The 23,651-nt window shown below is 45.6% G+C and overlaps 1 protein-coding gene across 29 annotated transcripts in view; it reads right to left on the bottom strand.

Moving 5' to 3' along the window:
- The window catches only part of hth (Meis homeobox homothorax), a 1,177,701-nt gene that overhangs the window by 702,772 nt on the left and 451,278 nt on the right, over positions 1-23,651 (bottom strand). For all 29 annotated transcript variants that reach the window (XM_053798553.1, XM_053798554.2, XM_053798534.2 and 26 more), the window contains one exon: positions 5,384-5,522. In XM_053798553.1, the coding sequence (XP_053654528.1) occupies positions 5,384-5,522 (139 nt within the window). The remainder of the gene's footprint in view (positions 1-5,383; positions 5,523-23,651) is intronic.

Here is a 23,651-nt window from a genome sequence, read left to right as displayed (position 1 = left end):
TTATTTTTAAGGGGACCTATCTTATCTCTAACTTTTGTTCTATAGACCTGGAAAAAACTTTTTGGGTTAGTTTTAGAATCCCTAGCAACTTTAATTTCATAGTCCCTTTTAGCTTTTCTTATCCCCTTTTTAATGTCCCTCTTAATGTCAATATACTGATTCATAAGATGACCCTCACCTCTTTTGATACGCCTATAAATTCCTTTCTTATGCCCTAGTAGATATTTGAGCCTATTATTCATCCATTTTGGGTCATTTCTATTTGATCTAATTTCTTTGTATGGGATAAACGTTCTTTGAGCAGCATGTATAGTGTTCAGAAAACTGTCATATTGATATCTCACTTCGTTACCCCAGTCAACAGATGATAAGTGTTCTCTAAGCCCATCGTAATCTGCTAAGCGAAAATCTGGGACTGTTACTGAGTTATCGCTACTATCGTACTTCCATTCAATGCTAAATGTAATTGATTTGTGGTCGCTAGCACCCAGTTCCTCTGAAATTTCTAAATTATTAACAAGGGATTCATTGTTTGCCATAACTAAGTGAAGCAGGTTATTTCCCCTTGTAGGTTCTGTCACAAACTGCTTCAAAAAACAATCCTGAACTACTTCTAAGAAGTCGTATGATTCTAAATTCCCAGTCAAGAAATTCCAATCAATATGACTAAAGTTAAAGTCTCCTAGAATTACTACATTATCGTGCCTTGTGGCCTTAACAATTTCCTCCCATAGTAGTCTCCCTTGGTCCCTATCTAAGTTTGGGGGGCGGTATATCACTCCTAAAATCAGTTTTTCATGCCCCTCTGAAAATTCTATCCAAACAGACTCTGTATGTGTTACTTCAGACTTAATACCCGTTTTTATGCAACAGTTCAAGCGATCTCGGACATACAATGCCACCCCACCCCCCTTCCCGATACTTCTATCTACTTGGAACAATTTAAAACCCTGAATATGACATTCCGCAGGCATGTCCCGACTTTTTGAATTAAACCACGTCTCAGTTAAGGCAAATACATCAATGTTACCTGCACTAGCAACTAATCTCAACTCGTCCATCTTATTCCTAGCACTACGGCAATTAGCATAATAAACATTGAAAGACTCTCCTTTCTCTTTTACCCTTCCTGCTCATTTCTGTTTTTCTACTAAATCTATTACTGTCCTTATCACCCAAAGTCCCTGGCTTTTCAATATCTACCTCGTTCTGCTTATTACTAGTTCCCCTAGAACTCGTAATATTACTACACTGGGACTTCACTGTTTTCCTGCCAAAACCCATACCACTAACTATTCCTAGTTTAAAGTCCTAACTGCTCCCTCCACTGCAGTTGCCAGTGCTACCACCCCAGACCTAGATAAGTGAACCCCATCCCTGGCATACATGTCATTTCTGCCATAGAAGAGGTCCCAGTTGTCAATGAATGTTACCGCATTTTCCTTACAGTATTTGTCCAGCCAGCAATTGACACCAATTGCCCTGGACAACCATTCATTTCCAACTCCTCTCCTTGGCAAAATACCACATATGACAGGGTTCCCACCCTTACTCCTAATTATTTCTATTGCTGACCTATACCTGCTAATCAGGTCTTCACTCCTACGTCTGCCAACATCGTTGCCTCCAGCAACTATGTGACACCAGGCACATCTCCTGAAGCGCACATCAATCAAATAACTGCTGCAGCATATGGGCGCCTAGCAAACCTCAGAACAGCATTCCGACATCTTAATAAGGAATCGTTCAGGACCCTGTACACCGTGTACGTTAGGCCCATATTGGAGTATGCGGCACCAGTTTGGAACCCACACCTAGCCAAGCACGTGAAGAAACTAGAGAAAGTGCAAAGGTTTGCAACAAGACTAGTCCCAGAGCTAAGAGGTATGTCCTACGAGGAGAGGTTAAGGGAAATCAACCTGACGACACTAGAGGACAGGAGAGATAGGGGGGACATGATAACGACATACAAAATACTGAGAGGAATTGACAAGGTGGACAAAGACAGGATATTCCAGAGATTGGACACAGTAACAAGGGGACACAGTTAGAAGCTGAAGACACAGATGAATCACAGGGATGTTAGGAAGTATTTCTTCAGCCACAGAGTAGTCAGTAAGTGGAATAGTTTGGGAAGCGATGTAGTGGAGGCAGGATCCATACATAGCTTTAAGCAGAGGTATGATAAAGTTCACGGCTCAGAGAGAGTGACCTAGTAGCGATCAGTGAAGAGGCGGGGCCAGGAGCTCGGACTCGACCCCCGCAACCTCAATTAGGTGAGTACAACTAGGTGAGTACACAGTTTTAAATTAGACACACGTGCAACTCTTGGGTATCTTTAGTGAAGAAACGTTTCGCCACACAGTGGCTTCATCAGTCCATACATAGGAGAAACTTGAAGAACAGGAGGAGAATGGGGTAATCAGTCCCTCAACCTTGAGTCGATGTGTTCAGTCTATCAATCTTGAGTAGAATACCGTATTCTACTCAAGATTGATAGACTGAACACATCGACTCCAGGCTGAGGGACTGATTACCTCAAACTCCTTCTAATCTTCATCCATTCTTTTCTATACTGGACAGAGGAAGCCGCTGTGTAGCGAAACGTTCCAAGAATAAAGATACCCGAATACTGCACATGAGTATAATTAATCTTTTTATCTAAGAAGTTGGGACTGTTCACTAGTAAACAACAGTTTTATCATTTGTCCAATTAAAGATTAAATATGTGCAGTAGTGGTGACTGACTGGTGTTTGTGGTGACCAGATTGTGAGTCCGGTGTTCTATATCGCGCGAAATATCACGTTACCCCAGGTCTATGGACTCTTCGTCCGAATTACCCACCAGGTCTCATATAACCTCTATGAGGTTGTCATATCACTATTTTTTCTAATTACCACGTACCTTAGCCACATGCACCTAACGCACTCCCCCTACAGGTAAACACACAACACTCCCGCCACTACAGCCATCGGTGACGAGGAGCGAAGTTCAAGTCGTGGTCTCGACAAGGGATAGGGACGATTGTACCACCTCTTGTGTTGACAAGTCTTAGCAGTGCGATCCAATTCCCTTCAACAATTCAATCAACGTAATCAACTCGCATGCAATGCTGCAGGGGCGACATTCCCACGTAATTAACTGCTCCTACACAATTTGCAAGATAGGGCGTAGGTGGGCGTGAAGACTAGGGCGTAAGTAGAAGCAGCCGTGGGCGCTTGTGACGGCGATGGTGAGGTATAGTGGGTAGTGGTGGTTATGGGAATGATGGTAGTAGTGATGGTGGTGTTTATGGTAATAGTGGTGAGAGAAAGAGAGAGAAAGAGAGAGAGAGAGAGAGAGAGAGAGAGAGAGAGAGAGAGAGAGAGAGAGAGAGAGAGAGAGAGAGAGAGAGAGAGAGAGAGAGAGAGAGAGAGAGAGAGAGAGAGAGAGAGAGAGAGAGAGAGAGAGAGAGAGAGAGAAAGTACTGAAAACAGCAGTGTATTCATATATATATATTCAATATGATGGAACAAAACCACTCACTGATGGTGAGGAAGGAAGAGATAGACTCGTACGAGCATTTCATACACACTGTATTTACATAATTCATACACACACTCCACATTAATTACAATGCTTATCATATATACATTAAATGTTGGAAGAAATCACGATAAAACACGTGATTACAAAAAGGAAAACAATACCACAGTGAAAATAGAAAATAAAACCTGAGCGCTTTCGTGTTCTTACACATCTTCAGAAGAATAGGAAGAGGAGGCAAGAGAAGCACATTTGATTCTTGCCTCATCTCCCTATTCCTCAGGTTTTATTTCCTATTTTCATATGGTATTGTCTTCACACATGTGTGTATGCTGGTGTTTAAAATAAGCTGTCAGAATAATCTTACAGAACTACAAGAAAGATCGGGATGTAACTTATGTGAATGTAATAATGTTGGTAGAATTACCCACAATATGTAAAGTAAAAGGACACAGATGCAACCTAATGTGACATTTTATTGTGGCAACGTTTCGCTCTCCAGGAGCTTTGTCAAGCCGGGTATCGGCTTGACAAAATGTCTCCACAAGGCTGCCACAGGTTGCACCAGAGGTTGCACTAGAGGTTGCACCAGAGGTTGCACTAGAGGTTGCACCAGAGGTTGCACTAGAGGTTGCACCAGAGGTTGCACTAGAGGTTGCACCAGAGGTTGCACAGAAGCTAAAACGTTGTGCAGTTTTAAAAACAGCTTAGATTAATACATGAGTGGGTGTGAGTTGGACCTGACTAGCCTGTGCTACTAGGTCTGATGCCGTGCTCCCTCCTTAAGTGGATGTGACCTGACCTGACTAGGTTGGGTCACTGACTTAGGCCGGTAGGTGACTTGGCCCTGCCTCGCATGGGCCAGTAGGCCTTCTGTAGTGCTCCTTATTCTTATGTTCTTAAGTATTTCAGTCTTCAGGTTTGTGACTGGGATGGTAATACCGAGACTAGAAAGCAAAAACAGAAAACCACAATATAACATTTCGGTCCGACCTGGACCATTTACAACTCAGTGTGACTGTTAATAGACCAAGTCTGACCTGACCGAAACGTTGTAAGCTCCTCTCTCCCATTTATGGGTTATCTGTCTACCGTGTAAAAGAATATTTCTGTACAGGTCAGAATATATACATCACGTTCTCAACGTCTAGACACAAACTGATCACGATATAAGACTTACATCAGGTGGTTTTCTTCTGAGAAGGACCTGCCAAGTATGGGCCAGTAGGTCTGCTGCAGTGTTCCTCCTTTCTTGTGTTCTTGTGAATACATTAATTTGCATCCTTATCAAACTAGCGGCCCTGGTCTGGGACCGGGCGTCGGGGGCGATGATCCACGGACCCATTAAGAGATATCAACAGTGGTATCACACACACATAAGACATGACATCAGTGTTCCCTCTCATCAATGTTGACATTTTCTCCTCAACTAACTTGCCTTCCATACCTATGCAAAAATAGTGAACAAGTGATACGCGATGCAGAACAACTACGGGGGGAGTTGAATGATAGCTCTAGGTCTTTCGTGTTGCAGTCAACACATCATCAGGAGGCTGCAATGTTGCAGAAATGAGGTGGCAGCAGATTCCACCGAACGAATCTACTGGGACCTCCCACTCATTTCTTTAATATTGTAAGCTCCTGATGATGTTGACTGCAACACGAAAGGCCTAGAGCTATCATTCAACTCCCCCTGTGGTTGTTTTGCATACCTCCTATGTTTGTAGTTTCTAGATTAGTCACTCTTGAGAATTTTAATACATGTCTTAAAGGACAAGGAAAAGTTGAAGCTCGATTCTCCGTCCGTGAATTCCTGTCTTTTGAACACCTGCAAATTAAAATACAACAATGACTCACCTGCTTCGCTGGTGTTGTCAGCTGATTGCTGGGAGGCGGGTTGGTGGGAGAGAGGCCCTGGAGTGCCCCCAGAACCTGGGGATCGGGCGTCATCCCCACCCGCACCCCCAGAATATGACATAGATGATGACGGCGGCCGCTGTGGAGAGAGAGAGAAGACGGTGAGTCAAGTGATTAAGGGCGCTATTAATCCCCATCTCTTACCCATCATACTCATGATAAAGCCATAGAACCCACCAACATTTAAGTTCTATCACCGCCAGGTAGGTAAACCATCACCACTAACTTCAGTGGCTAACGCGACGGTCTGGAGTTTTGACTCTCTGACCGCGGATTCTATCCCCACCCGTGGTATGGTTTTTTTTTTCAAATATTAACACCTGCACTTAGGGTAACTTACCTGCATGAATTACACAATAAGCATCAAAACAATAGTCATAGGTAAGGAAGTATAAACCAGACCAGGGAGATAAAAAAGAAATAAAACAAATGATTTTAGTAAATAATGAGACCATATTTTCTCCTCTTGAGCTCTCAAATATCTGGCGACCTTGTGGCAAGAGATCCAACATTCATCACAGCGCTTATATATATATATACATATATAATATATATAGATATATATATATATATATATATATATATATATATATATATATATATATATATATATATGTAAGCTTTGTCTCTACGTCCAAAGCAAGGCTCGAATTCGGAAACTCTGTATCAGAGTCCACAGTACTTTACCAACGAGCCAGATGATGCCAATGATAATCCTTTTCAAATCACTTGTTCTCTCTAGGCTGGAATACTGCTGTACATTAACATCACCATTCAAGGCAGGTGAAATTGCAGATCTAGAAAATGTACAAAGAACCTTTACTGCACGTGTAAGTTCTGTCAAGCACCTTAACTACTGGGAACACTTGGAAGCACTTGACTTGTACTCGTTGGAACGCAGGAGGGAGAGATATATCATAATCTACACTTGGAAAAATCTTGGAAGGAATGGTCCCAAATCTGCACACAGAAATCACTCCCTATGAAAGCAGAAGACTGGGCAGGTGGTGCAAAATACCCCAAATTAAAAGTAAGGACGCCATTGGTACACTACGAGAAAACACAAGTGTCCGGGGCCCAAGACTGTTCAAAAGCCTCCCACCATGCATAAGAGGAATTACCAATAAACCCCTGGCTGCCTTCAAGAGAGAGCTGGACAGATACTTAAAGACGGTGCCAGATCAGCCGGGCTGTGGTTCGTACGTTGGACTATATGCGGCCAGCAGTAGCAGCCTTGTTAATCAGACCCTGATCCACCGGGAGGCCTGGTCGTGAGCCGGGACGTGGAGGGGATGATCCCTGGAATACACTCCAGGTAGAGGGCAGTGTGAGAGCTGACTGAGGCAGCGATATCCTGACAGTACACCACCCTAGGTAATCACCTGACAACCTCAGTCTACCTGCAGTTACAGAAGGGCCTCGCTTTACAGCGCTTTGCTTTACGGCGCTTTGCTTTACGGCGCTTTGCTTCACGGCACTTTGCTTTACGGCGCTTTGCTTTACGGCGCTTCGCTAGTGCAGCAATTTTGAATTATACCCATCCTTCAGTTACTCAGATTTCCTACAATAAATATGTTCACCACTCACTACAAGCTAAGAACGAAAATACTTTAAGTAATGCGTGTACTGTATATACATTTTTTTACCTATATTGCTCACTTAATATATGATAGTGCAACCATGTTATCAGGCTTTTATATACATTTAAAAAAAAGTGATTCACTTTACAGCGATTTTTTCTTCACAAGTAGCCCAGAACCTAACCTGCTGTATAAGCGGGGGCCCCTGTATTGTGTAATGATGTAGTTAAATACTATATACATTACCTAGATATTACTAATTACAGGTAAGGTGGGGGTAATTATCTTAAGGTGGGAGTAAGTGAGGCAAAAACCAAAGATAGTTGAAAGCAACTAAATACTTTTATTTAACTCTTAGCGGGACGAGCAGGGAGTGAGGTGAGGCGAGGAGGGGCAGTTAGAATTTTTGGGGAGGAGCAGGGAGTGAGGCGAGGGAAGGAGAGGCAGTTAGAATGGTTGGGGACGAGTAGGGAGTGAGGTGAAGCGAGGAGGGGAATTATTAAGATTCAGGAGGAGCAGGGACTTATATGAGGCGATGAGGGGCAGTTAAAATCAGTGAGGAGGAACAGGGAGTGAGGCGGGGGTATGGAAATGCGAGATGAAGCGGGGAGGGACACAATGAGGTGAGGTCAACATGGGGGAGGTGGCAGAGGAGAGACCTTGGGTAGGGGTGAGGCGGGGAGGTGTTAGAGAATACCAACACGTGTTAGAGGGCATGTTGCCTGTGATAACAGCGTGTGCGTTTATTGAAGTCAATCTGGCGTGGTAGCTGCCCTATATCACCTGCTTGTTGCAACCACCCACCTGTACTGTACCACTTGTTGCAACCACCCACCTGTACTGTAACACTTGTTGCAACCACCCACCTGTACTGTACCACTTGTTGCAACCACCCACCTGTACTGTACCACTTGTTGCAACCACCCACCTGTACTGTAACACTTGTTGCAACCACCCACCTGTACTGTACCACTTGTTGCAACCACCCACCTGTACTGTAACACTTGTTGCAGCCACCCACCCGTACTGTACCACTTGTTGCAACCACCCACCTGTACTGTACCACTTGTTGCAACCACCCACCTGTACTGTACCACTTGTGCAACCACCCACCTGTCTGCTACCACTTGTTGCAACCAACCACCCACCTGTACTGTAACACTTGTTGCAGACACCCACCTGTACTGTACCACTTGTTGCAACCACCCACCTGTACTGTATCACTTGTTGCAACCACCCACCTGTACTGTACCACTTGTTGCAACCACCCACCTGTACTGTAACACTTGTTGCAACCACCCACCTGTACTGTAACACTTGCTGCAACCACCCACCTGTACTGTACCACTTGTTGCATCCACCCACCTGTACTGTACCACTTGTTGCAACCACCCACCTGTACTGTACCACTTGTTGCATCCACCCACCTGTACTGTACCACTTGTTGCATCCATCCACCTGTACCACTTGTTGCAACCACCCACCTGCACTGTAACACATTGCAACCACCCACCTGTACTGTAACACTTGTTGCAACCACCCACCTGTACTGTACCACTTGTTGCAACCACCCACCTGTACTGCACCACTTGTTGCAACCACCCACCTGTACTGCACCACTTGTTGCAACCACCCACCTGTACTGTACCACTTGTTGCAACCACCCACCTGTACTGCACCACTTGTTGCAACCACCCACCTGTACTGCACCACTTGTTGCAACCACCCACCTGTACTGTACCACTTGTTGCATCCACCCACCTGTACTGTACCACTTGTTGCAACCACCCACCTGTACTGTACCACTTGTTGCAACCACCCACCTGTACTGTACCACTTGTTGCATCCACCCACCTGTACTGTACCACTTGTTGCATCCACCCACCTGTACTGTACCACTTGTTGCAACCACCCACCTGTACTGTACCACTTGTTGCATCCACCCACCTGTACTGTACCACTTGTTGCATCCACCCACCTTTACTGCACCACTTGTGACATCCACCCACCTGTACTGTACCACTTGTTGCATCCACCCACCTTTACTGCACCACTTGTGACATCCACCCACCTGTACTGTACCACTTGTTGCATCCACCCACCTGTACTGTACCACTTGTTGCAACCACCCACCTGTACTGTACCACTTGTTGCATCCACCCACCTGTACTGTACCACTTGTTGCATCCACCCACCTTTACTGCACCACTTGTTGCATCCACCCACCTGTACTGTACCACTTGTTGCATCCACCCACCTGTACTGTACCACTTGTTGCAACCACCCACCTGTACTGTACCACTTGTTGCATCCACCCACCTGTACTGTACCACTTGTTGCATCCACCCACCTTTACTGCACCACTTGTGACATCCACCCACCTGTACTGTACCACTTGTTGCAACCACCCACCTGTACTGTACCACTTGTTGCAACCACCCACCTATACTGTACCAATTGTTGCAACCACCCACCTGTACTGTACCACTTATTGCAATCACCTACCTGTATTGTACCACTTGTTACCACCAATCACCTGTACTGTACCACTTGTTGCAACCACCCAACTGTACTGCACCACTTGTTGCAACCACCTACCTGTACTGTACCACTTACTGCATCCACCCACCGGTACTGTACCACTTGTTGCAACCGCCCACCTGTACTGTACCACTTGTTGCACCCACCCACCTGTACTGTACCATTTGTTGCAACCACCCACCTGTACTGTACCACTTGTTGCATTCACCTACCTGTACTGTACCACTTGTTGCATCCACCCACCTGTACTGTACCACTTGTTGCAACCACCCACCTGTACTGTACCACTTGTTGCAACCACCCACCTGTACTGTACCACTTGTTGTTTCCACCCAAATATACTGTACCACTTGTTGCAACCACCCTCCTGTAGTGTACCACTTGTTGTAACCACCCACCTGTACTGTACCACTTGTTTTAACCACCCACCTGTACTGTACCATTTGTTGCAACACTCTTACTGCACGAACCTAACAGCCACTTTAAGATAGGCGAGACTGCAGAACTGGAGAATGTACAGAGAACTTTCCCTGCCCTTATGTACAGTCAAGTACTCCCTGGAATAAAGGCGAGAAAGATACCTTGTAATTTACACCTGTAAAATTATGAAGGGATTTGCCCGAAATGTAGAAGCATCTTCAGGTAGCCTTCAAGTATGGTCGAGGAGGAGAAGAAGGAAGGGGAAGAGAAGGAGGGGGAGGATCAGGAGGACTCATGTCCATCCATGGGAGTGAAGGACATCTCCAGGTGCCATTCAAAACGTACAAAAATGCGTGAACAGCAATTCGTAGGGAACTGCACGCTTTAACTGAAGAAAATTTTACCCCCCCCCCTCAGCCTGTAGACTACCTACACCCCTGTAACCGTGACCTGCAACCCGTGACCTGTAACCCGTGACCTGTGACCAAAGCAGCTAAAAAAAATCAAGATTTGCCGGGATCTGATGAGGTCAGTGTGGGCTGAGTGAAATAGTGCAGGTGGTGAGGGTGGGTTACTGCACTGATAAAGCCAGTGCAGGTGGTGAGGTAGGGTTACTGACTGATCTGCAGGGTAAAGCCAGTGCGAGGTGGTGAGGTGGGTTACTGCACTGATAAAGCCAGTGCAGGTGGTGAGGTGGGTTACTGCGCTGATAAAGAAAGGCCAGTGCAGGTGGTGAGGGAGGGTGGGTTTCTGCACTGATAAAGCCAGTGCAGGTGGTGAGGGTGGGTTACTACACTGATAAAGCCAGTGCAGGTGGTGAGGGTGGGTTACTGCACTGATAAAGCCAGTGCAGGTGGTGAGGGTGGGTTACTGCACTGATAAAGCCAGTGCAGGTGGTGAGGGTGGGTTACTACACTGATAAAGCCAGTGCAGGTGATGATGGTGGGTTACTACACTGATAAAGCCAGTGCAGGTGGTGAGGGTGGGTTACTGCACTGATAAAGCCAGTGCAGGTGGTGATGGTGGGTTACTACACTGATAAAGCCAGTGCAGGTGGTGATGGTGGGTTACGACACTGATAAAGCCAGTGCAGGTGGTGATGGTGGCTTGCCCAAGGTGGGTTAGCAGAGTGACTAAGGTAATGACAGGAAGTAACGGAGATGATCATTCATTACTGTACATTTATAAGCAGGAAGCATCACAGCCATCCCGATGTTATCTCTCTTAATATTACATACCTTCTTGAAGGAAACTGCGTGAATGAGACACTTGTGCAACACCTGAGAACGTTTCCCCAGCCAGTGGCTTCATCGGTTCAAAACTGAGATGTGAAGAAGTTACAGGTAATCAGTCTCTCAGCCTAAGGATATATTTAGCCCATCAATCTTTATAAAAACATAATATGTAAATATGTAGGTGATGACATACTAAGACAGGCGAGGTGAAGCAGCTGGAGGCGGCGTCACAAGTGGGTAGAATCTATAATGGATGTAGGTCATGCCAATACGCCAAGTAAGTGCTGGGAGATGTCAGGGAAATCTCCCAAGATCCCAAAACGTTGCTGTGTCAGTAATCGTTGACCAGTAGATGAAGTCGACCAGTAAATGAACGAGAAGCCTGTGCAACACACGGGAAACTGTGTGTGTTCGGACCATCAAGACTGATGGTCCGAACACATCATTCTAAGGTTGAGGGACTGATCACTGCATACTACACATCTTCCAACTGGTGTTCGAAGGTGCTCACGTCTAGGTGTTGAGAGCCCATCCTGGGGCTCTGTTGTGTGTTCGAATTACTTCGGTTTCAGACAGGTCTCGTGATTACATCAACAGGGAGGGCAACCACCGTTTTGTCGTATGAATGTTAGACGGAAGCTTCTTAAATATTGTACACTGTCTCGTCAACATGTAAGATGACAGGTAAATCTTACCATCTATTTACAAGTCTTAGTTCTGAGACCATCCACCACCACTACAGCAGCAGCAGCAGCAGCATAGCCGCAAGCTAAGCACCAGGTGCAGCAGCAGCACAGCAGCAGGCACAGCAGCAGCAGCAGCAGTACAGTACAGCAGCAGCAGCACAGCAGCAGCAGCAGCAGCAACAGCAGCAGCAGCAGCAGTAGCAGTGCAGCAGCAGCAGCAGTGCAGCGCAGCTGTTACAGTACAGAGCAGCGGCAACAGCAGCAGCAGCAGCAGCAGCAGTGGCAGCAGGCAGCAGTGGTGGCAGCAGCAGTAGCAGTGCAGCAGCAGCAGCAGCAGCAGTGGTAGTACAGTAATACAGAGTAGTAGCAGCAGCAGCAGCAGCAGCAGCAGCAGCAGCAGCAGCAGTAGTCAGCACTCACAGACATAAACAAACACAAATAACCTTAAAACAAGGGTCAAAATCAACAAACAATAAAGACAGATATTATCCCTCGACACAAACACCATCACACCAAAACATAGACCAGTAATATTTCCTTCCTAATTTACGAGGCTTGGCCAGAGACTCAACAACAGGGAGGGGAAAGGCAGGACCCTGGAACCATAAACAGATATTAACAGATAACGGGAAGACTGTTGAATGACACCCGTCCTCCCAATCAAACGTGTTTTTTTACTGTTTCAAGACCATGGGGAAAAAACAGTGACATTAAACTGTTAAGGCTGGATAAAATGGCGCTTAAAGTCTATCTACTACAAGAGGGTCATTAAGGCTGCATATCCCTTGTACACCACCAGTCAAAAATACTTTGATACCCTCTCTTTATATATATATATATATATATATATATATATATATATATATATATATATATATTTTCAACAAGTCGGCCGTCTCCCACCGAGGCAGGGTGACCCAAAAAAGAAAGAAAATCCCCAAAAAGAAAATACTTTCATCATCATTCAACACTTTCACCACACTCACACATTATCACTGCTTTTGCAGAGGTGCTCAGAATACAACAGTTTAGAAGCATATACGTATAAAGATACACAACATATCCCTCCAAACTGCCAATATCCCAAACCCCTCCTTTAAAGTGCAGGCATTGTACTTCCCATTTCCAGGACTCAAGTCCGACTATATGAAAATAACCGGTTTCCCTGAATCCCTTCACTAAATATTACCCTGCTCACACTCCAACCCTGGTACTCCAAGTACCATTCGTCTCCATTCACTCCTATCTAACACGCTCACGCACGCTTGCTGGAAGTCCAAGCCCCTTGCCCACAAAACCTCCTTTACCCCCTCTCTCCAACCCTTTCGAGGACGACCCCTACCCCGCCTTCCTTCCCCTATAGATTTATATGCTTTCCATGTCATTCTACTTTGATCCATTCTCTCTAAATGACCAACCACCTCAACAACCCCTCTTCTGCCCTCTGACTAATACTTTTATTAACTCCACACCTTTTCCTAATTTCCACACTCCGAATTTTCTGCATAATATTTACACCACACATTGCCCTTAAACAGGACATCTCCACTGCCTCCAACCGTCTCCTCGCTGCTGCATTTACCACCCAAGCTTCACACCCATATAAGAGTGTTGGTACTACTATACTTTCATACATTCCCTTCTTTGCCTCCATAGATAACGTTTTTTGACTCCACATATACCTCAACGCACCACTCACCTTTTTTCCCTCATCAATTCTATGATTAACCTCATCCTTCATAAATCCATCCGCCGACACGTCAACTCCCAAGTATCTGAAAACATTCACTTCTTCCATACTACTCCTCCCCAATTTGATATCCAATTTTTCTTTATCTAAATCATTTGACACCCTCTTCACCTTACTCTTTTCTATGTTCACTTTCAACTTTCTACCTTTACACACACTCCCAAACTCATCCACTAACCTTTGCAATTTTTCTTTAGAATCTCCCATAAGCACAGTATCATCAGCAAAAAGTAACTGTGTCAATTCCCATTTTGAATTTGATTCCCCAAAATTTAATCCCACCCCTCTCCCGAACACCCTAGCATTTACTTCCTTTACAACCCCATCTATAAATATATTAAACAACCATGGTGACATTACACACACACACACACAATATATATATATATATATATATATATATATATATATATATATATATATATATATATATATATATATATATATATATATATATATATATATATATATGCAAAACAACCACTCTGAAATAATAGAGAAATTCCAAGCGCTTTCGTGACTACTCACATTATCATAGTTCCTTGATAATGTGAGTAGTCACGAAAGCGCTTGGAATTTCTCTATTCTTTCAGAGTGGTTGTTTTGCATATTTTGAAATCACCTGTTTACTGTGATCTTATTGCATATATATATATATATATATATATATATATATATATATATATATATATATATATATATATATATATACTAGACGGTGTATATATTGCCTCCTTTTACACTGCTAATGTTGATTTTAAGGTATATTCAAAAGAGTTTAACCTAACTTAACCCGAGATAGCGTCTGTAGCGTACCTGTGACTGGCTTTTAGGGTTATCCTACTCTCGCAGCCCGTCTTTTTGCCAGACAGCATAGTTACCTACCTAGTCAACTCCCTAGTCAATTACCTGGTAAACTGGCTAGTCAATTACCTGGTAAACTGCTTAGTCAACTACCTAGCTTGTAAATTGAAGAGAGCAGAATAGAAAGAGGAGCGGAAGCACTGTCTGGTGAGTTCACTGGAGATCACACAGTCACTGTGACTTGTATATTTAACACTGTGTAAGACAGTCACTCGATCATAGAACCCATTATACAACTGTTAGACAGTCACACACGTCATTATACAACTGTTAGACAGTCACACACGTCATTATACAACTGTTAGACAGTCACGCACGTCATTATACAACTGCTAGACAGCCACACACGTCATTATACAACTGTTAGACAGTCATACACGTCATTATACAACTGTTAGACAGTTACACACGTCATTATACAACTGTTAGACAGTCACACACGTCATTATACAACTATTAGGCAGTCACACACGTCATTATACAACTGTTAGACAGTCACACACGTCATTAGACAATCACATACGTCATAAGACAACTGGAGGATACTCACAAACGTCATTAGACATCTGTCAAACAATCACAGACGTCATAAGACAACTGGAGGATACTCACAAACGTCATTAGACATCTGTAAAACAATCACAGAGGTCATTAGACAACTGTAAGACACTTGTGACACAACAAAGTAGCCAGCCGATCAAATATTTACGTTAATAAACGCATCGGTCAAATCCCAAGAATTAATTATTAGGCCTCATTAACTCTCCAGCCTACTCCTGAATTAAATCCCTTTCTAATCCTCTTATAAGCCCTATATCACCCCCACCAATACACTCCTCACCCCTTAACCCTTTCCCCTTTTATTTCCACCCCTCTCTATCACCACCCTTCACTGCATCCCCCATCTCCTCTCTACTCTCCCTCTCATCGCCACTAATTTCACGTCCCCCCTCGGTGTGTGGAACAGGCCTGAGAGATAGTAATTCCCAAGTGATAGTAACTCCAGGTCTGCTGGAAGGAAACCTTCCAGCAGACCTGGAAGGAACCCTTCCAGCAGACCTGGAAGGAAACCTTCCAGCAGACCTGGAAGGAACCCTTCCAGCAGACCTGGAAGGAAACCTTCCAGCAGACCTGGAAGGAACCCTTCCAGCAGACCTGGAAGGAAGCCTTCCAGCAGAGCTGGAATGTCACATTAGTTAAATCTGTGTCCTTTCAACTGATAGATGAAATACAACAGAGAAACACAGCTAGGGAGGCCTGGTCGAGGACTGGTCCGCGGGGGCGTTCACCCCTCCCGAAGACCCTCCAGGTGGGTAGCTTTTGTTCCCACTATCACAGTAGGACAGCAGCACATTGTGAGTGTACTCACCGTGTAACTATCACAGGACAGCAGCACACTGGTGATGTACTCAATTTGTGTTAGTACAACAGTTGGCAGCTATAGATACAAAAACGGTGTCACATTGATCGTATCTTCAACACAAACACACACACACACACACACACACACACACACACACACACACACACACACACACACACACGCGCACACACACACACACACACACACACACACACACACACACACACACACACACACTCTATTGGCACAACATTCACTTACAAAAATAGATATAAACCCAGACTAATCCGAGAGAGTCAAACCGTGCATCAGTCAGTATCTACGTTAGGCCTCGACTCGTCCCAGGATCGTACCCGGGTGTCCCGGTTGTGAGAAGGACGCTCTATACCCGAGGTAGGAATCGTGTATCACCCTAAATCCCCCAGAATTCACATATAAACATACAGAATCCCACTTAAATCCCTCAGACCGCCACACATTACGCTGCAGAATAAAATCGTACTGGGACGCAGGTAAATCCTTCACAATCGGACACATCCGCCAGATTAGCGTAATTACAGTAATAATTAAATAGAAAATTAAATACAATTTCCTTTACAAGCGAAGTAGTAATTACCGTGTTTCCGCTGGTGTGTAGATGGCGCTCTCAGGTAATTTACGACTCTCACAATACACGCTAAATAACATCTTAAACCAACACCAACTGCATTTCAATGCTATCACATTATATATATATATATATATATATATATATATATATATATATATATATATATATATATATATATATATATATATATATATATATATATATTTCTGAATCAACACAATCCATACACATTTGTACACACAAACATTGTAGGTAACAAGGGCAACAGAAGCAGCAACAGCAGCAGCAACAGAAGCAGCAACAGCAGCAGCAACAGCAGCAACAGCAACAACACCAGCAACAGAAGCAGCAACAACAGCAACAGCAGCAAGACAAGGTTATCCTGGTGTTTGCTAGGCAAACACTGTCCCCCAATATATTCACAATCTGTACACAACTAATCCCATTATGGGAGGTGATAGGTGGCAAGTGTGTGAGTGAATGAAACAATGAGTGAGTGAGTGAGTTGAGTGTGTTTGTGTGTGTGATTAAGCTGGAGGGTGCGGCCAGGAGGAGGAGGAGGAGGAGGAGAGAGGAGGAGGAGAGAGGAGGAGAGAGGAGGAGGCGAGAGGAGGAGAGAGAGGAAGAGGAGGAGGAGAGAGGAGGAGGAGGAGGAGGAGAGAGGAGGAGGAGAGAGGAGGAGGAGAGAGGAGGAGGAGGAGGAGAAGAGAGGAGGAGGAGGAGGAGAGCGGAGGAGGAGAAAGGAGGAGAAAGGAGGAGAGAGGAGGAGAGAGGAGGAGGAGAGAGGAGGAGGAGAGAGGAGGAGGAGAGAGGAGGAGGAGAGAGGAGGAGGAGAGAGGAGGAGGAGAGAGGAGGAGGAGAGAGGAGGAGAGAGGAGGAGGAGGAGGAGGAGGAGGAGGAGGAGGAGGAGGAGGAGGAGAGAGGAGGAGAGGAGGAGAGAAGGAGAGAGGAGGAGAGAGGAGGAGAGAGGAGGAGGAGGAGGAGAAAGGAGGAGAGAGGAGGAGAGAGGAGGAGAAGGAGAAGGAGGAGGAGGAGGAGGAGGAGGAGGAGGAGGAGGAGGAGGAGGAGGAGGGAGGAGGGAGGAGAGAGGAGAGAGGAGAGAGGAGAGAGGAGAGAGGAGAGAGGAGGAGGAGGAGAGAGGAGAGAGGAGGAGGAGGAGGAGAAGAAAGGGAAGAGGAGGGGATAGAAGAAGAAAAGGATAGAAGAGGAAGGGGAGAGAATAGGGGATAGAAGAGGAAGGAGGATAAAAAAAGGACTGAGAAGAAGAGAAGAGAGAATAAGAGAAAGAGGGGAAGAAGGGGGGGGGGAGAGTAACGAAGCTCTAAACCCTGAACCTCAACTACCACTACCTGACGCCCCCCCTCACGACCCCCGCGACCTTTCATGACACCTGTCAATCAAGCCGTCAGCCTGACGTCCGGACGGCTGACGTCACACACTTGTTACATACTCCTGGCCTCCTCCATGATGCAGGGGGAAGGGGGGAAGTGGGAGAAGGTGGGAGTGAGTGATGGCATGGGAGTGGCGGGATGTTTTGACTGGTGCGGGAGGGAGGAGGTGCAGGTCTACTGGGAGAGGGAAGCAACAAGCCTGCATGGGAGAAGTTTATTGTTGTCTGAAGGAAGGAAGGAAGGAAGAATAAAGAGGGAGGAAGAGTAGGAGGCAAACTGTCCAATTTGAAAGCTATTTTCACCAGGTTGATGCCTCAGTTCTCTTCCTGAAGTCTACCTCAAACTGGACCAATAAATTTAACACACACGAGAACACCAAAAGTTAAATTAACATAACAATAAACACCATAAACTTAACATGGTGTTATCATAACAGGTTACAATAACCACAACCACTTAAAAATAACAGCAAAGTTTAAATATAAAAACTGTTAAAAATTCGCCGAGGTCCCCACAGTCACCCTGGTAATGATCAAAACCACGGCGAAAGTGAAAAGGCCTAAGTTGTAGGCAGTAAAAAAGATATTTCACATTCAGCCTGCTAGATAAGGCGAGACAAACCAGGCCTATTAAGAATGCCGTCAAAGATATATCAGATACACAGAGAGGAGGGAGGCTAGAACCCCTTTAAACATGTGACTTAAGGGCGAGACTTATGCATGTCCCTAATAGTAATTCAAGATATATACAGTATTCAAGATAATGCGCCAAACCCAGGAGGGCCAGAGTGCACTAGTTCGAAACATACGTAAAAGCGATGGTGCGATAAAATGCACAGAATCGTCTCTTAGCGATTAGTGGTGATGAAGAAGTGTCAAACACGGGTACGAGAGGCCTGGTCACAGACCGGCCCCCGGGGCCGTTGGCCCCCGACACCCTTTCCAGGTATACTGTACAATCTTGTATGACTTGTTGCTCATCTGTTGGACCCACCGGGGCAGCAAGTGAGGCAATGAGTACACGTGGAGTGTAGAGTGTAACACAGCACATGGGACCGCATACATGTCAGCTACTCCTGACAGCGTCAGCCCCAACAGTCACTCCAGACAATGTCAGCCCCATCAGTCGTTCCAGACAGCGTCAGCCCCGTCAGTTCCATCAGTCTGGCCAAGGCCACAAGTTATCAACAATGCCTGAGATGGTCGTCGGGGTTCACAAGAATTAAAACTCCGGGTGAATCAGGGGGTGAAAAATGCTGTAGGAAGATTCAACCTGACGTAATTAATTTGATATCCGTTAATTATTGATTATGCAAATTCTAATGACCTTGAAGGAGGGGTTCAGAGACTCTGAACAACCCTTGAACACCTCACAGGTACCGTACAGGCAGGTTCGCAGGTTCTTAAACACCAAGGAAGAAGCGAGGTTCTGTACACGCTACAACATACACATACAAGAGTAGAGTACACAGTGAAACAGTCATACCTGTACTACAAGCTGAGTACATAACAAGTACTGGTACTCTAGCTTAAATGTTTCCTGTGATTATTCTCGAAATAACTGCACTCATAAATGGAGGGGCTGGCCAGGGTGGAGGGGGATGGAGCGGGATGGAGGGGAAGTGAAGGAGGGGGAGTGGAGGAGGAGGAGGTGGGAGGAGAAAGGGGAAAGGGAGGGGAACTGGAGTATGGGAAATGGAGGAGTTTGTAGATAGTGCTAGCACTCCCCCTACCCCTCACTCCCTCCCTCTAGTGCGCGCGCGCACACACACACACACACACACACACACACACACACACACACACACACACACCCACACACACACACACACACACACACACACACACACACACACACACACACACACGACCTGTGACTCGACCCCTGCAACTACATGTGTGAGTATAGGTGAGTATACACACACACACACACATACACACACTCATGAAGCAGGGAGTGGACCTAGTAGCGACCAATGAGGAGGCGAGGCCAGGAGCTGTGAATCAACCCCTGCAACCACAAACAGGTGAGTACACACACAACTGAGACGCTAGTTGACACGACCAAGACACGTCTGGCTGAGAAAACCCAGGAAACGTCGAAATATGTAGACGTGGTGTCAGAAGGATTGGCGTGAAGAAACTGATGGATGCTGTCACCATGACAACACTTACACGCCCAAGTGACAGCTACTCTCGTAGCGTCTGCAAGACATGTTGACTATGCCAGTCACTCACAGCCCCATGTGCCACACCACATGCAACATTGCACACAACTTTCATCTTAATTCAAGCATATGATGAGGGGCCGTAGTGCCATGTATGATACAAAAGTGTGTCAAAGTTTGCAACGAAACTAGTCCCAACCAGCCACTGCTTGACACGTCCTCCCTAGTCCCTTATACAGGGGAGAGGTGCAACCTTCCCTATAATGTACATTCCTGTCCTCATTTCATTTATGTATCTGCTGAAGAGGACCCCAGAAGGGGGTCGAAATATACAGACCAATTAATCTCCTGTGTTTCTGTCTCTATGTGGATTACTACTGAGCACTGACCGGCTGTTGGTGCTAACTGCAAGCAGTCCAATGTAATCATCACAGCCTGGTTGATGAGGAATCAACTTGAGCTTATCCAGTTCCCTCTTGAAGACGGCCATGGGTGTGTATGGAGGATACTGAAGAGTCTCGGTCCTCTTACACTTAAGTTATCTCTTAGTGTACTCATCCCACCTCTTGTCTCTTCTCTCGTAGGAAGTGCTTCCAGTGTGCAAATTTGTACGTAGCCAATCTAGCATTTCCCAGGTATAGATTACAATCAGTTATCTGGACTGCAGTCTAAAGCCTAGGTTACAATCTATCAGCCAGACGTCACTATAGCGACCAGGCATCCCTGTCGATCGGACTCAGATCTATAGACTGGGTTCCGATCTATCGAGCGGGCAACAATCTAACGACCAAGCTTCAGTTTATCGAGTAGGTTTCAAAGGAGCCTGGCTGATCCCAGCCTGATTACAAGGGAGTCAGGCGGCAGGGTAAAAATGGCATGCAAATTGGGCCAGCAGTAAGTGAGAGTCTTCCAAGAGGAGCTTAACACACACGCTGTCTAGGTGGTGTCTTGTACACAAACTCTGGATAACCCTGGATAACAATGGACACCCCTTGAATAACACTGGACACCCCCTGGATAACACTGAACACCCCTGGATAAGACTCGATACCCCCTGGATAACACTGGACACCCCTTGGATAACACTGAACACCCCCTGGATAACACTGGGCACCCCTGGATAACACTGGACACCCCCTGGATAACACTGAACACCCCTGGATAAGACTCGATACCCCCTGGACACCCCTTGGATAACACTGAACACCCCCTGGATAACGCTGGGCACCCCTGGATAACACTGGACACCCCTAGATAACCCTGAAAATTCCTGGATAATCCTGAACACCTCTGGATAACACTGGACTTATGGGTGTCATGTACTCGTCCGTATCCCTCTCCCCCCAACCATGACCACAACTACCACTACTACAACCCCCCACCCCACCCCACACCACCACCATCACTACCACCTCCATCATTACCTCCTCCCCTCACCACCACCATCAGTCACCACCACTACCACCACAACAAGACCATCACCACATCCTTTATTCAATATACGACCTCCGTCACCCGCACTACCAGCTCTGGATTCATTCCCAGATGCTCTGTGACCTTTGCGTACTTAGAGCTTCCCCGTGAATATAACAAATATAATTATTATTACACAAATAACCCGCACATAGGAGAGAGGAGCTTACGACGACGTTTCGGTCCGATTTGGACCATTTACAAAGTCACTTTGTAAATGGCCCAAGTCGGACCGAAACGTCGTCGTAAGCTCCTCTCTTCTATGTGCGGGTTATTTGTGTATCGTTCCAGTCACGGTATTGTGACTTTTTTGTTATTTATAATTATTATTATTATCATAACTTACAAAATTCCCGTCGTTAATATTACTGTTCTTTTTGTTTTAATATTTCCTTTCCAGTTTGGAAGGTCTGGTCTGAGGCCGCGTCCCTGGAACGATGATCCTTGTAGCCATCAACATACATTACGTGTGTTTCTACCTTTGTAGTGTATGTATATATTCAGTATACAATGGATTTGTACTTCGATAAAACCACTGTAATCTCCTGTATTTCGCTACGACTTACCTGTATTCAAGGGGCGGCGCCCCCCACGTCCCGGACCACGAAGACACCTTAAGCAAATGCTACAGTTAAGTTATTAACAATTATATTGTCTTGGGACTGAACAACTCCTTGTGTCCATACTTGTACCTGGAGAGAGTTTCTAAGATCGCCTCTGTGGCCAGCTCCCAGACCCAGGCTTCTCTGCTGAGAGGCGGATCAGTGAGGCTGTTGGGGCTCGCTACACGCACGATCGACTAATCAGTAACTTTCTTCAGGTGTTTGTCAAACTCGTTTTTATCCTCTTTTCGGCCTGAATCTTGTTTTTTTCTAGGCAATAAGTCGTGATTGTCTAATTCTTACACACAACGACCCCATCTTCATTTAAGACCTCGTTTCTCGATTCCGGTGCATAATTTACCCAACGAAGTACGACCCACCCATGAAAAACACGACCAATTTTATACATACAACAAGCTAGGACACTGTATTACACCCTCTTTTCTCTCGGCAATGATTCCTATTTTGCATAAAAGCCTACCCATCCTCACACATTACGACCACATTCTTGCGTATTACGACCCGCGTCTCGTCACCACGACTTTCTTCCCCCCGTAGGAAACACCGAGGGGAAAAAAATAATGCAACGAAGGATTTCTCGAGCGGTGTTATTACAAAACCTTTGAGGAGACGGTGCGAGCAGGACGTCGCTTATTAATAGCGGAGTATATGTGCAAAAACTGGCTCCCAGCTGGCTGATCTGGGTGTTCCAGAACCCACAACATAATATAGATCGCGTTCCGTGTAGCTGCCGTGTCTGTAGGATAACCAGTGCCCTTTCTCTGCCCTCTCTATCACATAGTTCCATTTAAAAACTCTTATAACCTGCATATGAGACGCTGAAAAGAGTCGAGATTTTGCAGAAGGTAAGTTGGGTGGAAATTAGGAGGCGCTGTAGGTTCCGAAGAAAAACAAAAATAAATCATCTACTCTGGTATAAAGTGTGGTGAGCAACTACGCATTGACCATAGTCTTGGCGAAGCTGCAATCAACCACAAGATTACATCTTTCCTTCAATAATTACCAACCCTCCGTAAAGAATCACTCACAGCATTTCACACTTGCCTCTCACTCACGCTACGGTGTGACCCCCTACACCCGCTACCACGCCGCAAACCTTCCGTCCAGCCTGCAGAAAACTGACAACCTTACTAAGGAAGATCCTTGCATCAACGGACGGGGCCGCTGCCCGCTGCTGCACCCCATACGGGCGACCACCTCCAATACCGAGAATATATACAACCGTGAAGTGCATGTCTCTCGGTGGGTATACTGAGTCTTCTTCGAATTCCTGTTTGGGGAATTAAAGTATTCTTGGCTAGTGGTGAAGAAATGTTCAACCTTAATGACCCTAGTGTGGGGCAGTGGGCCACCAGCAGAACAACAGCCTGGTTGATCAAACACCAGACAAACCTGGCCCATGGCCGGGCTCCGAGAGTACCAGGACTCTCGCAACTCAAAGTTATATCAAAGGTATAACCAACACCAACCAGACCTCACAGGAGCGACCATCTCCAATACCAGAA

Source organism: Cherax quadricarinatus, chromosome 87 (genome assembly GCF_038502225.1).
Source record: "Cherax quadricarinatus isolate ZL_2023a chromosome 87, ASM3850222v1, whole genome shotgun sequence".
Taxonomy (NCBI): Eukaryota; Metazoa; Arthropoda; class Malacostraca; order Decapoda; family Parastacidae; genus Cherax; species Cherax quadricarinatus.
The sequence above is the reverse complement of the archived record's forward strand: the minus strand, read 5'-3'. Positions and strand labels throughout refer to the sequence as shown.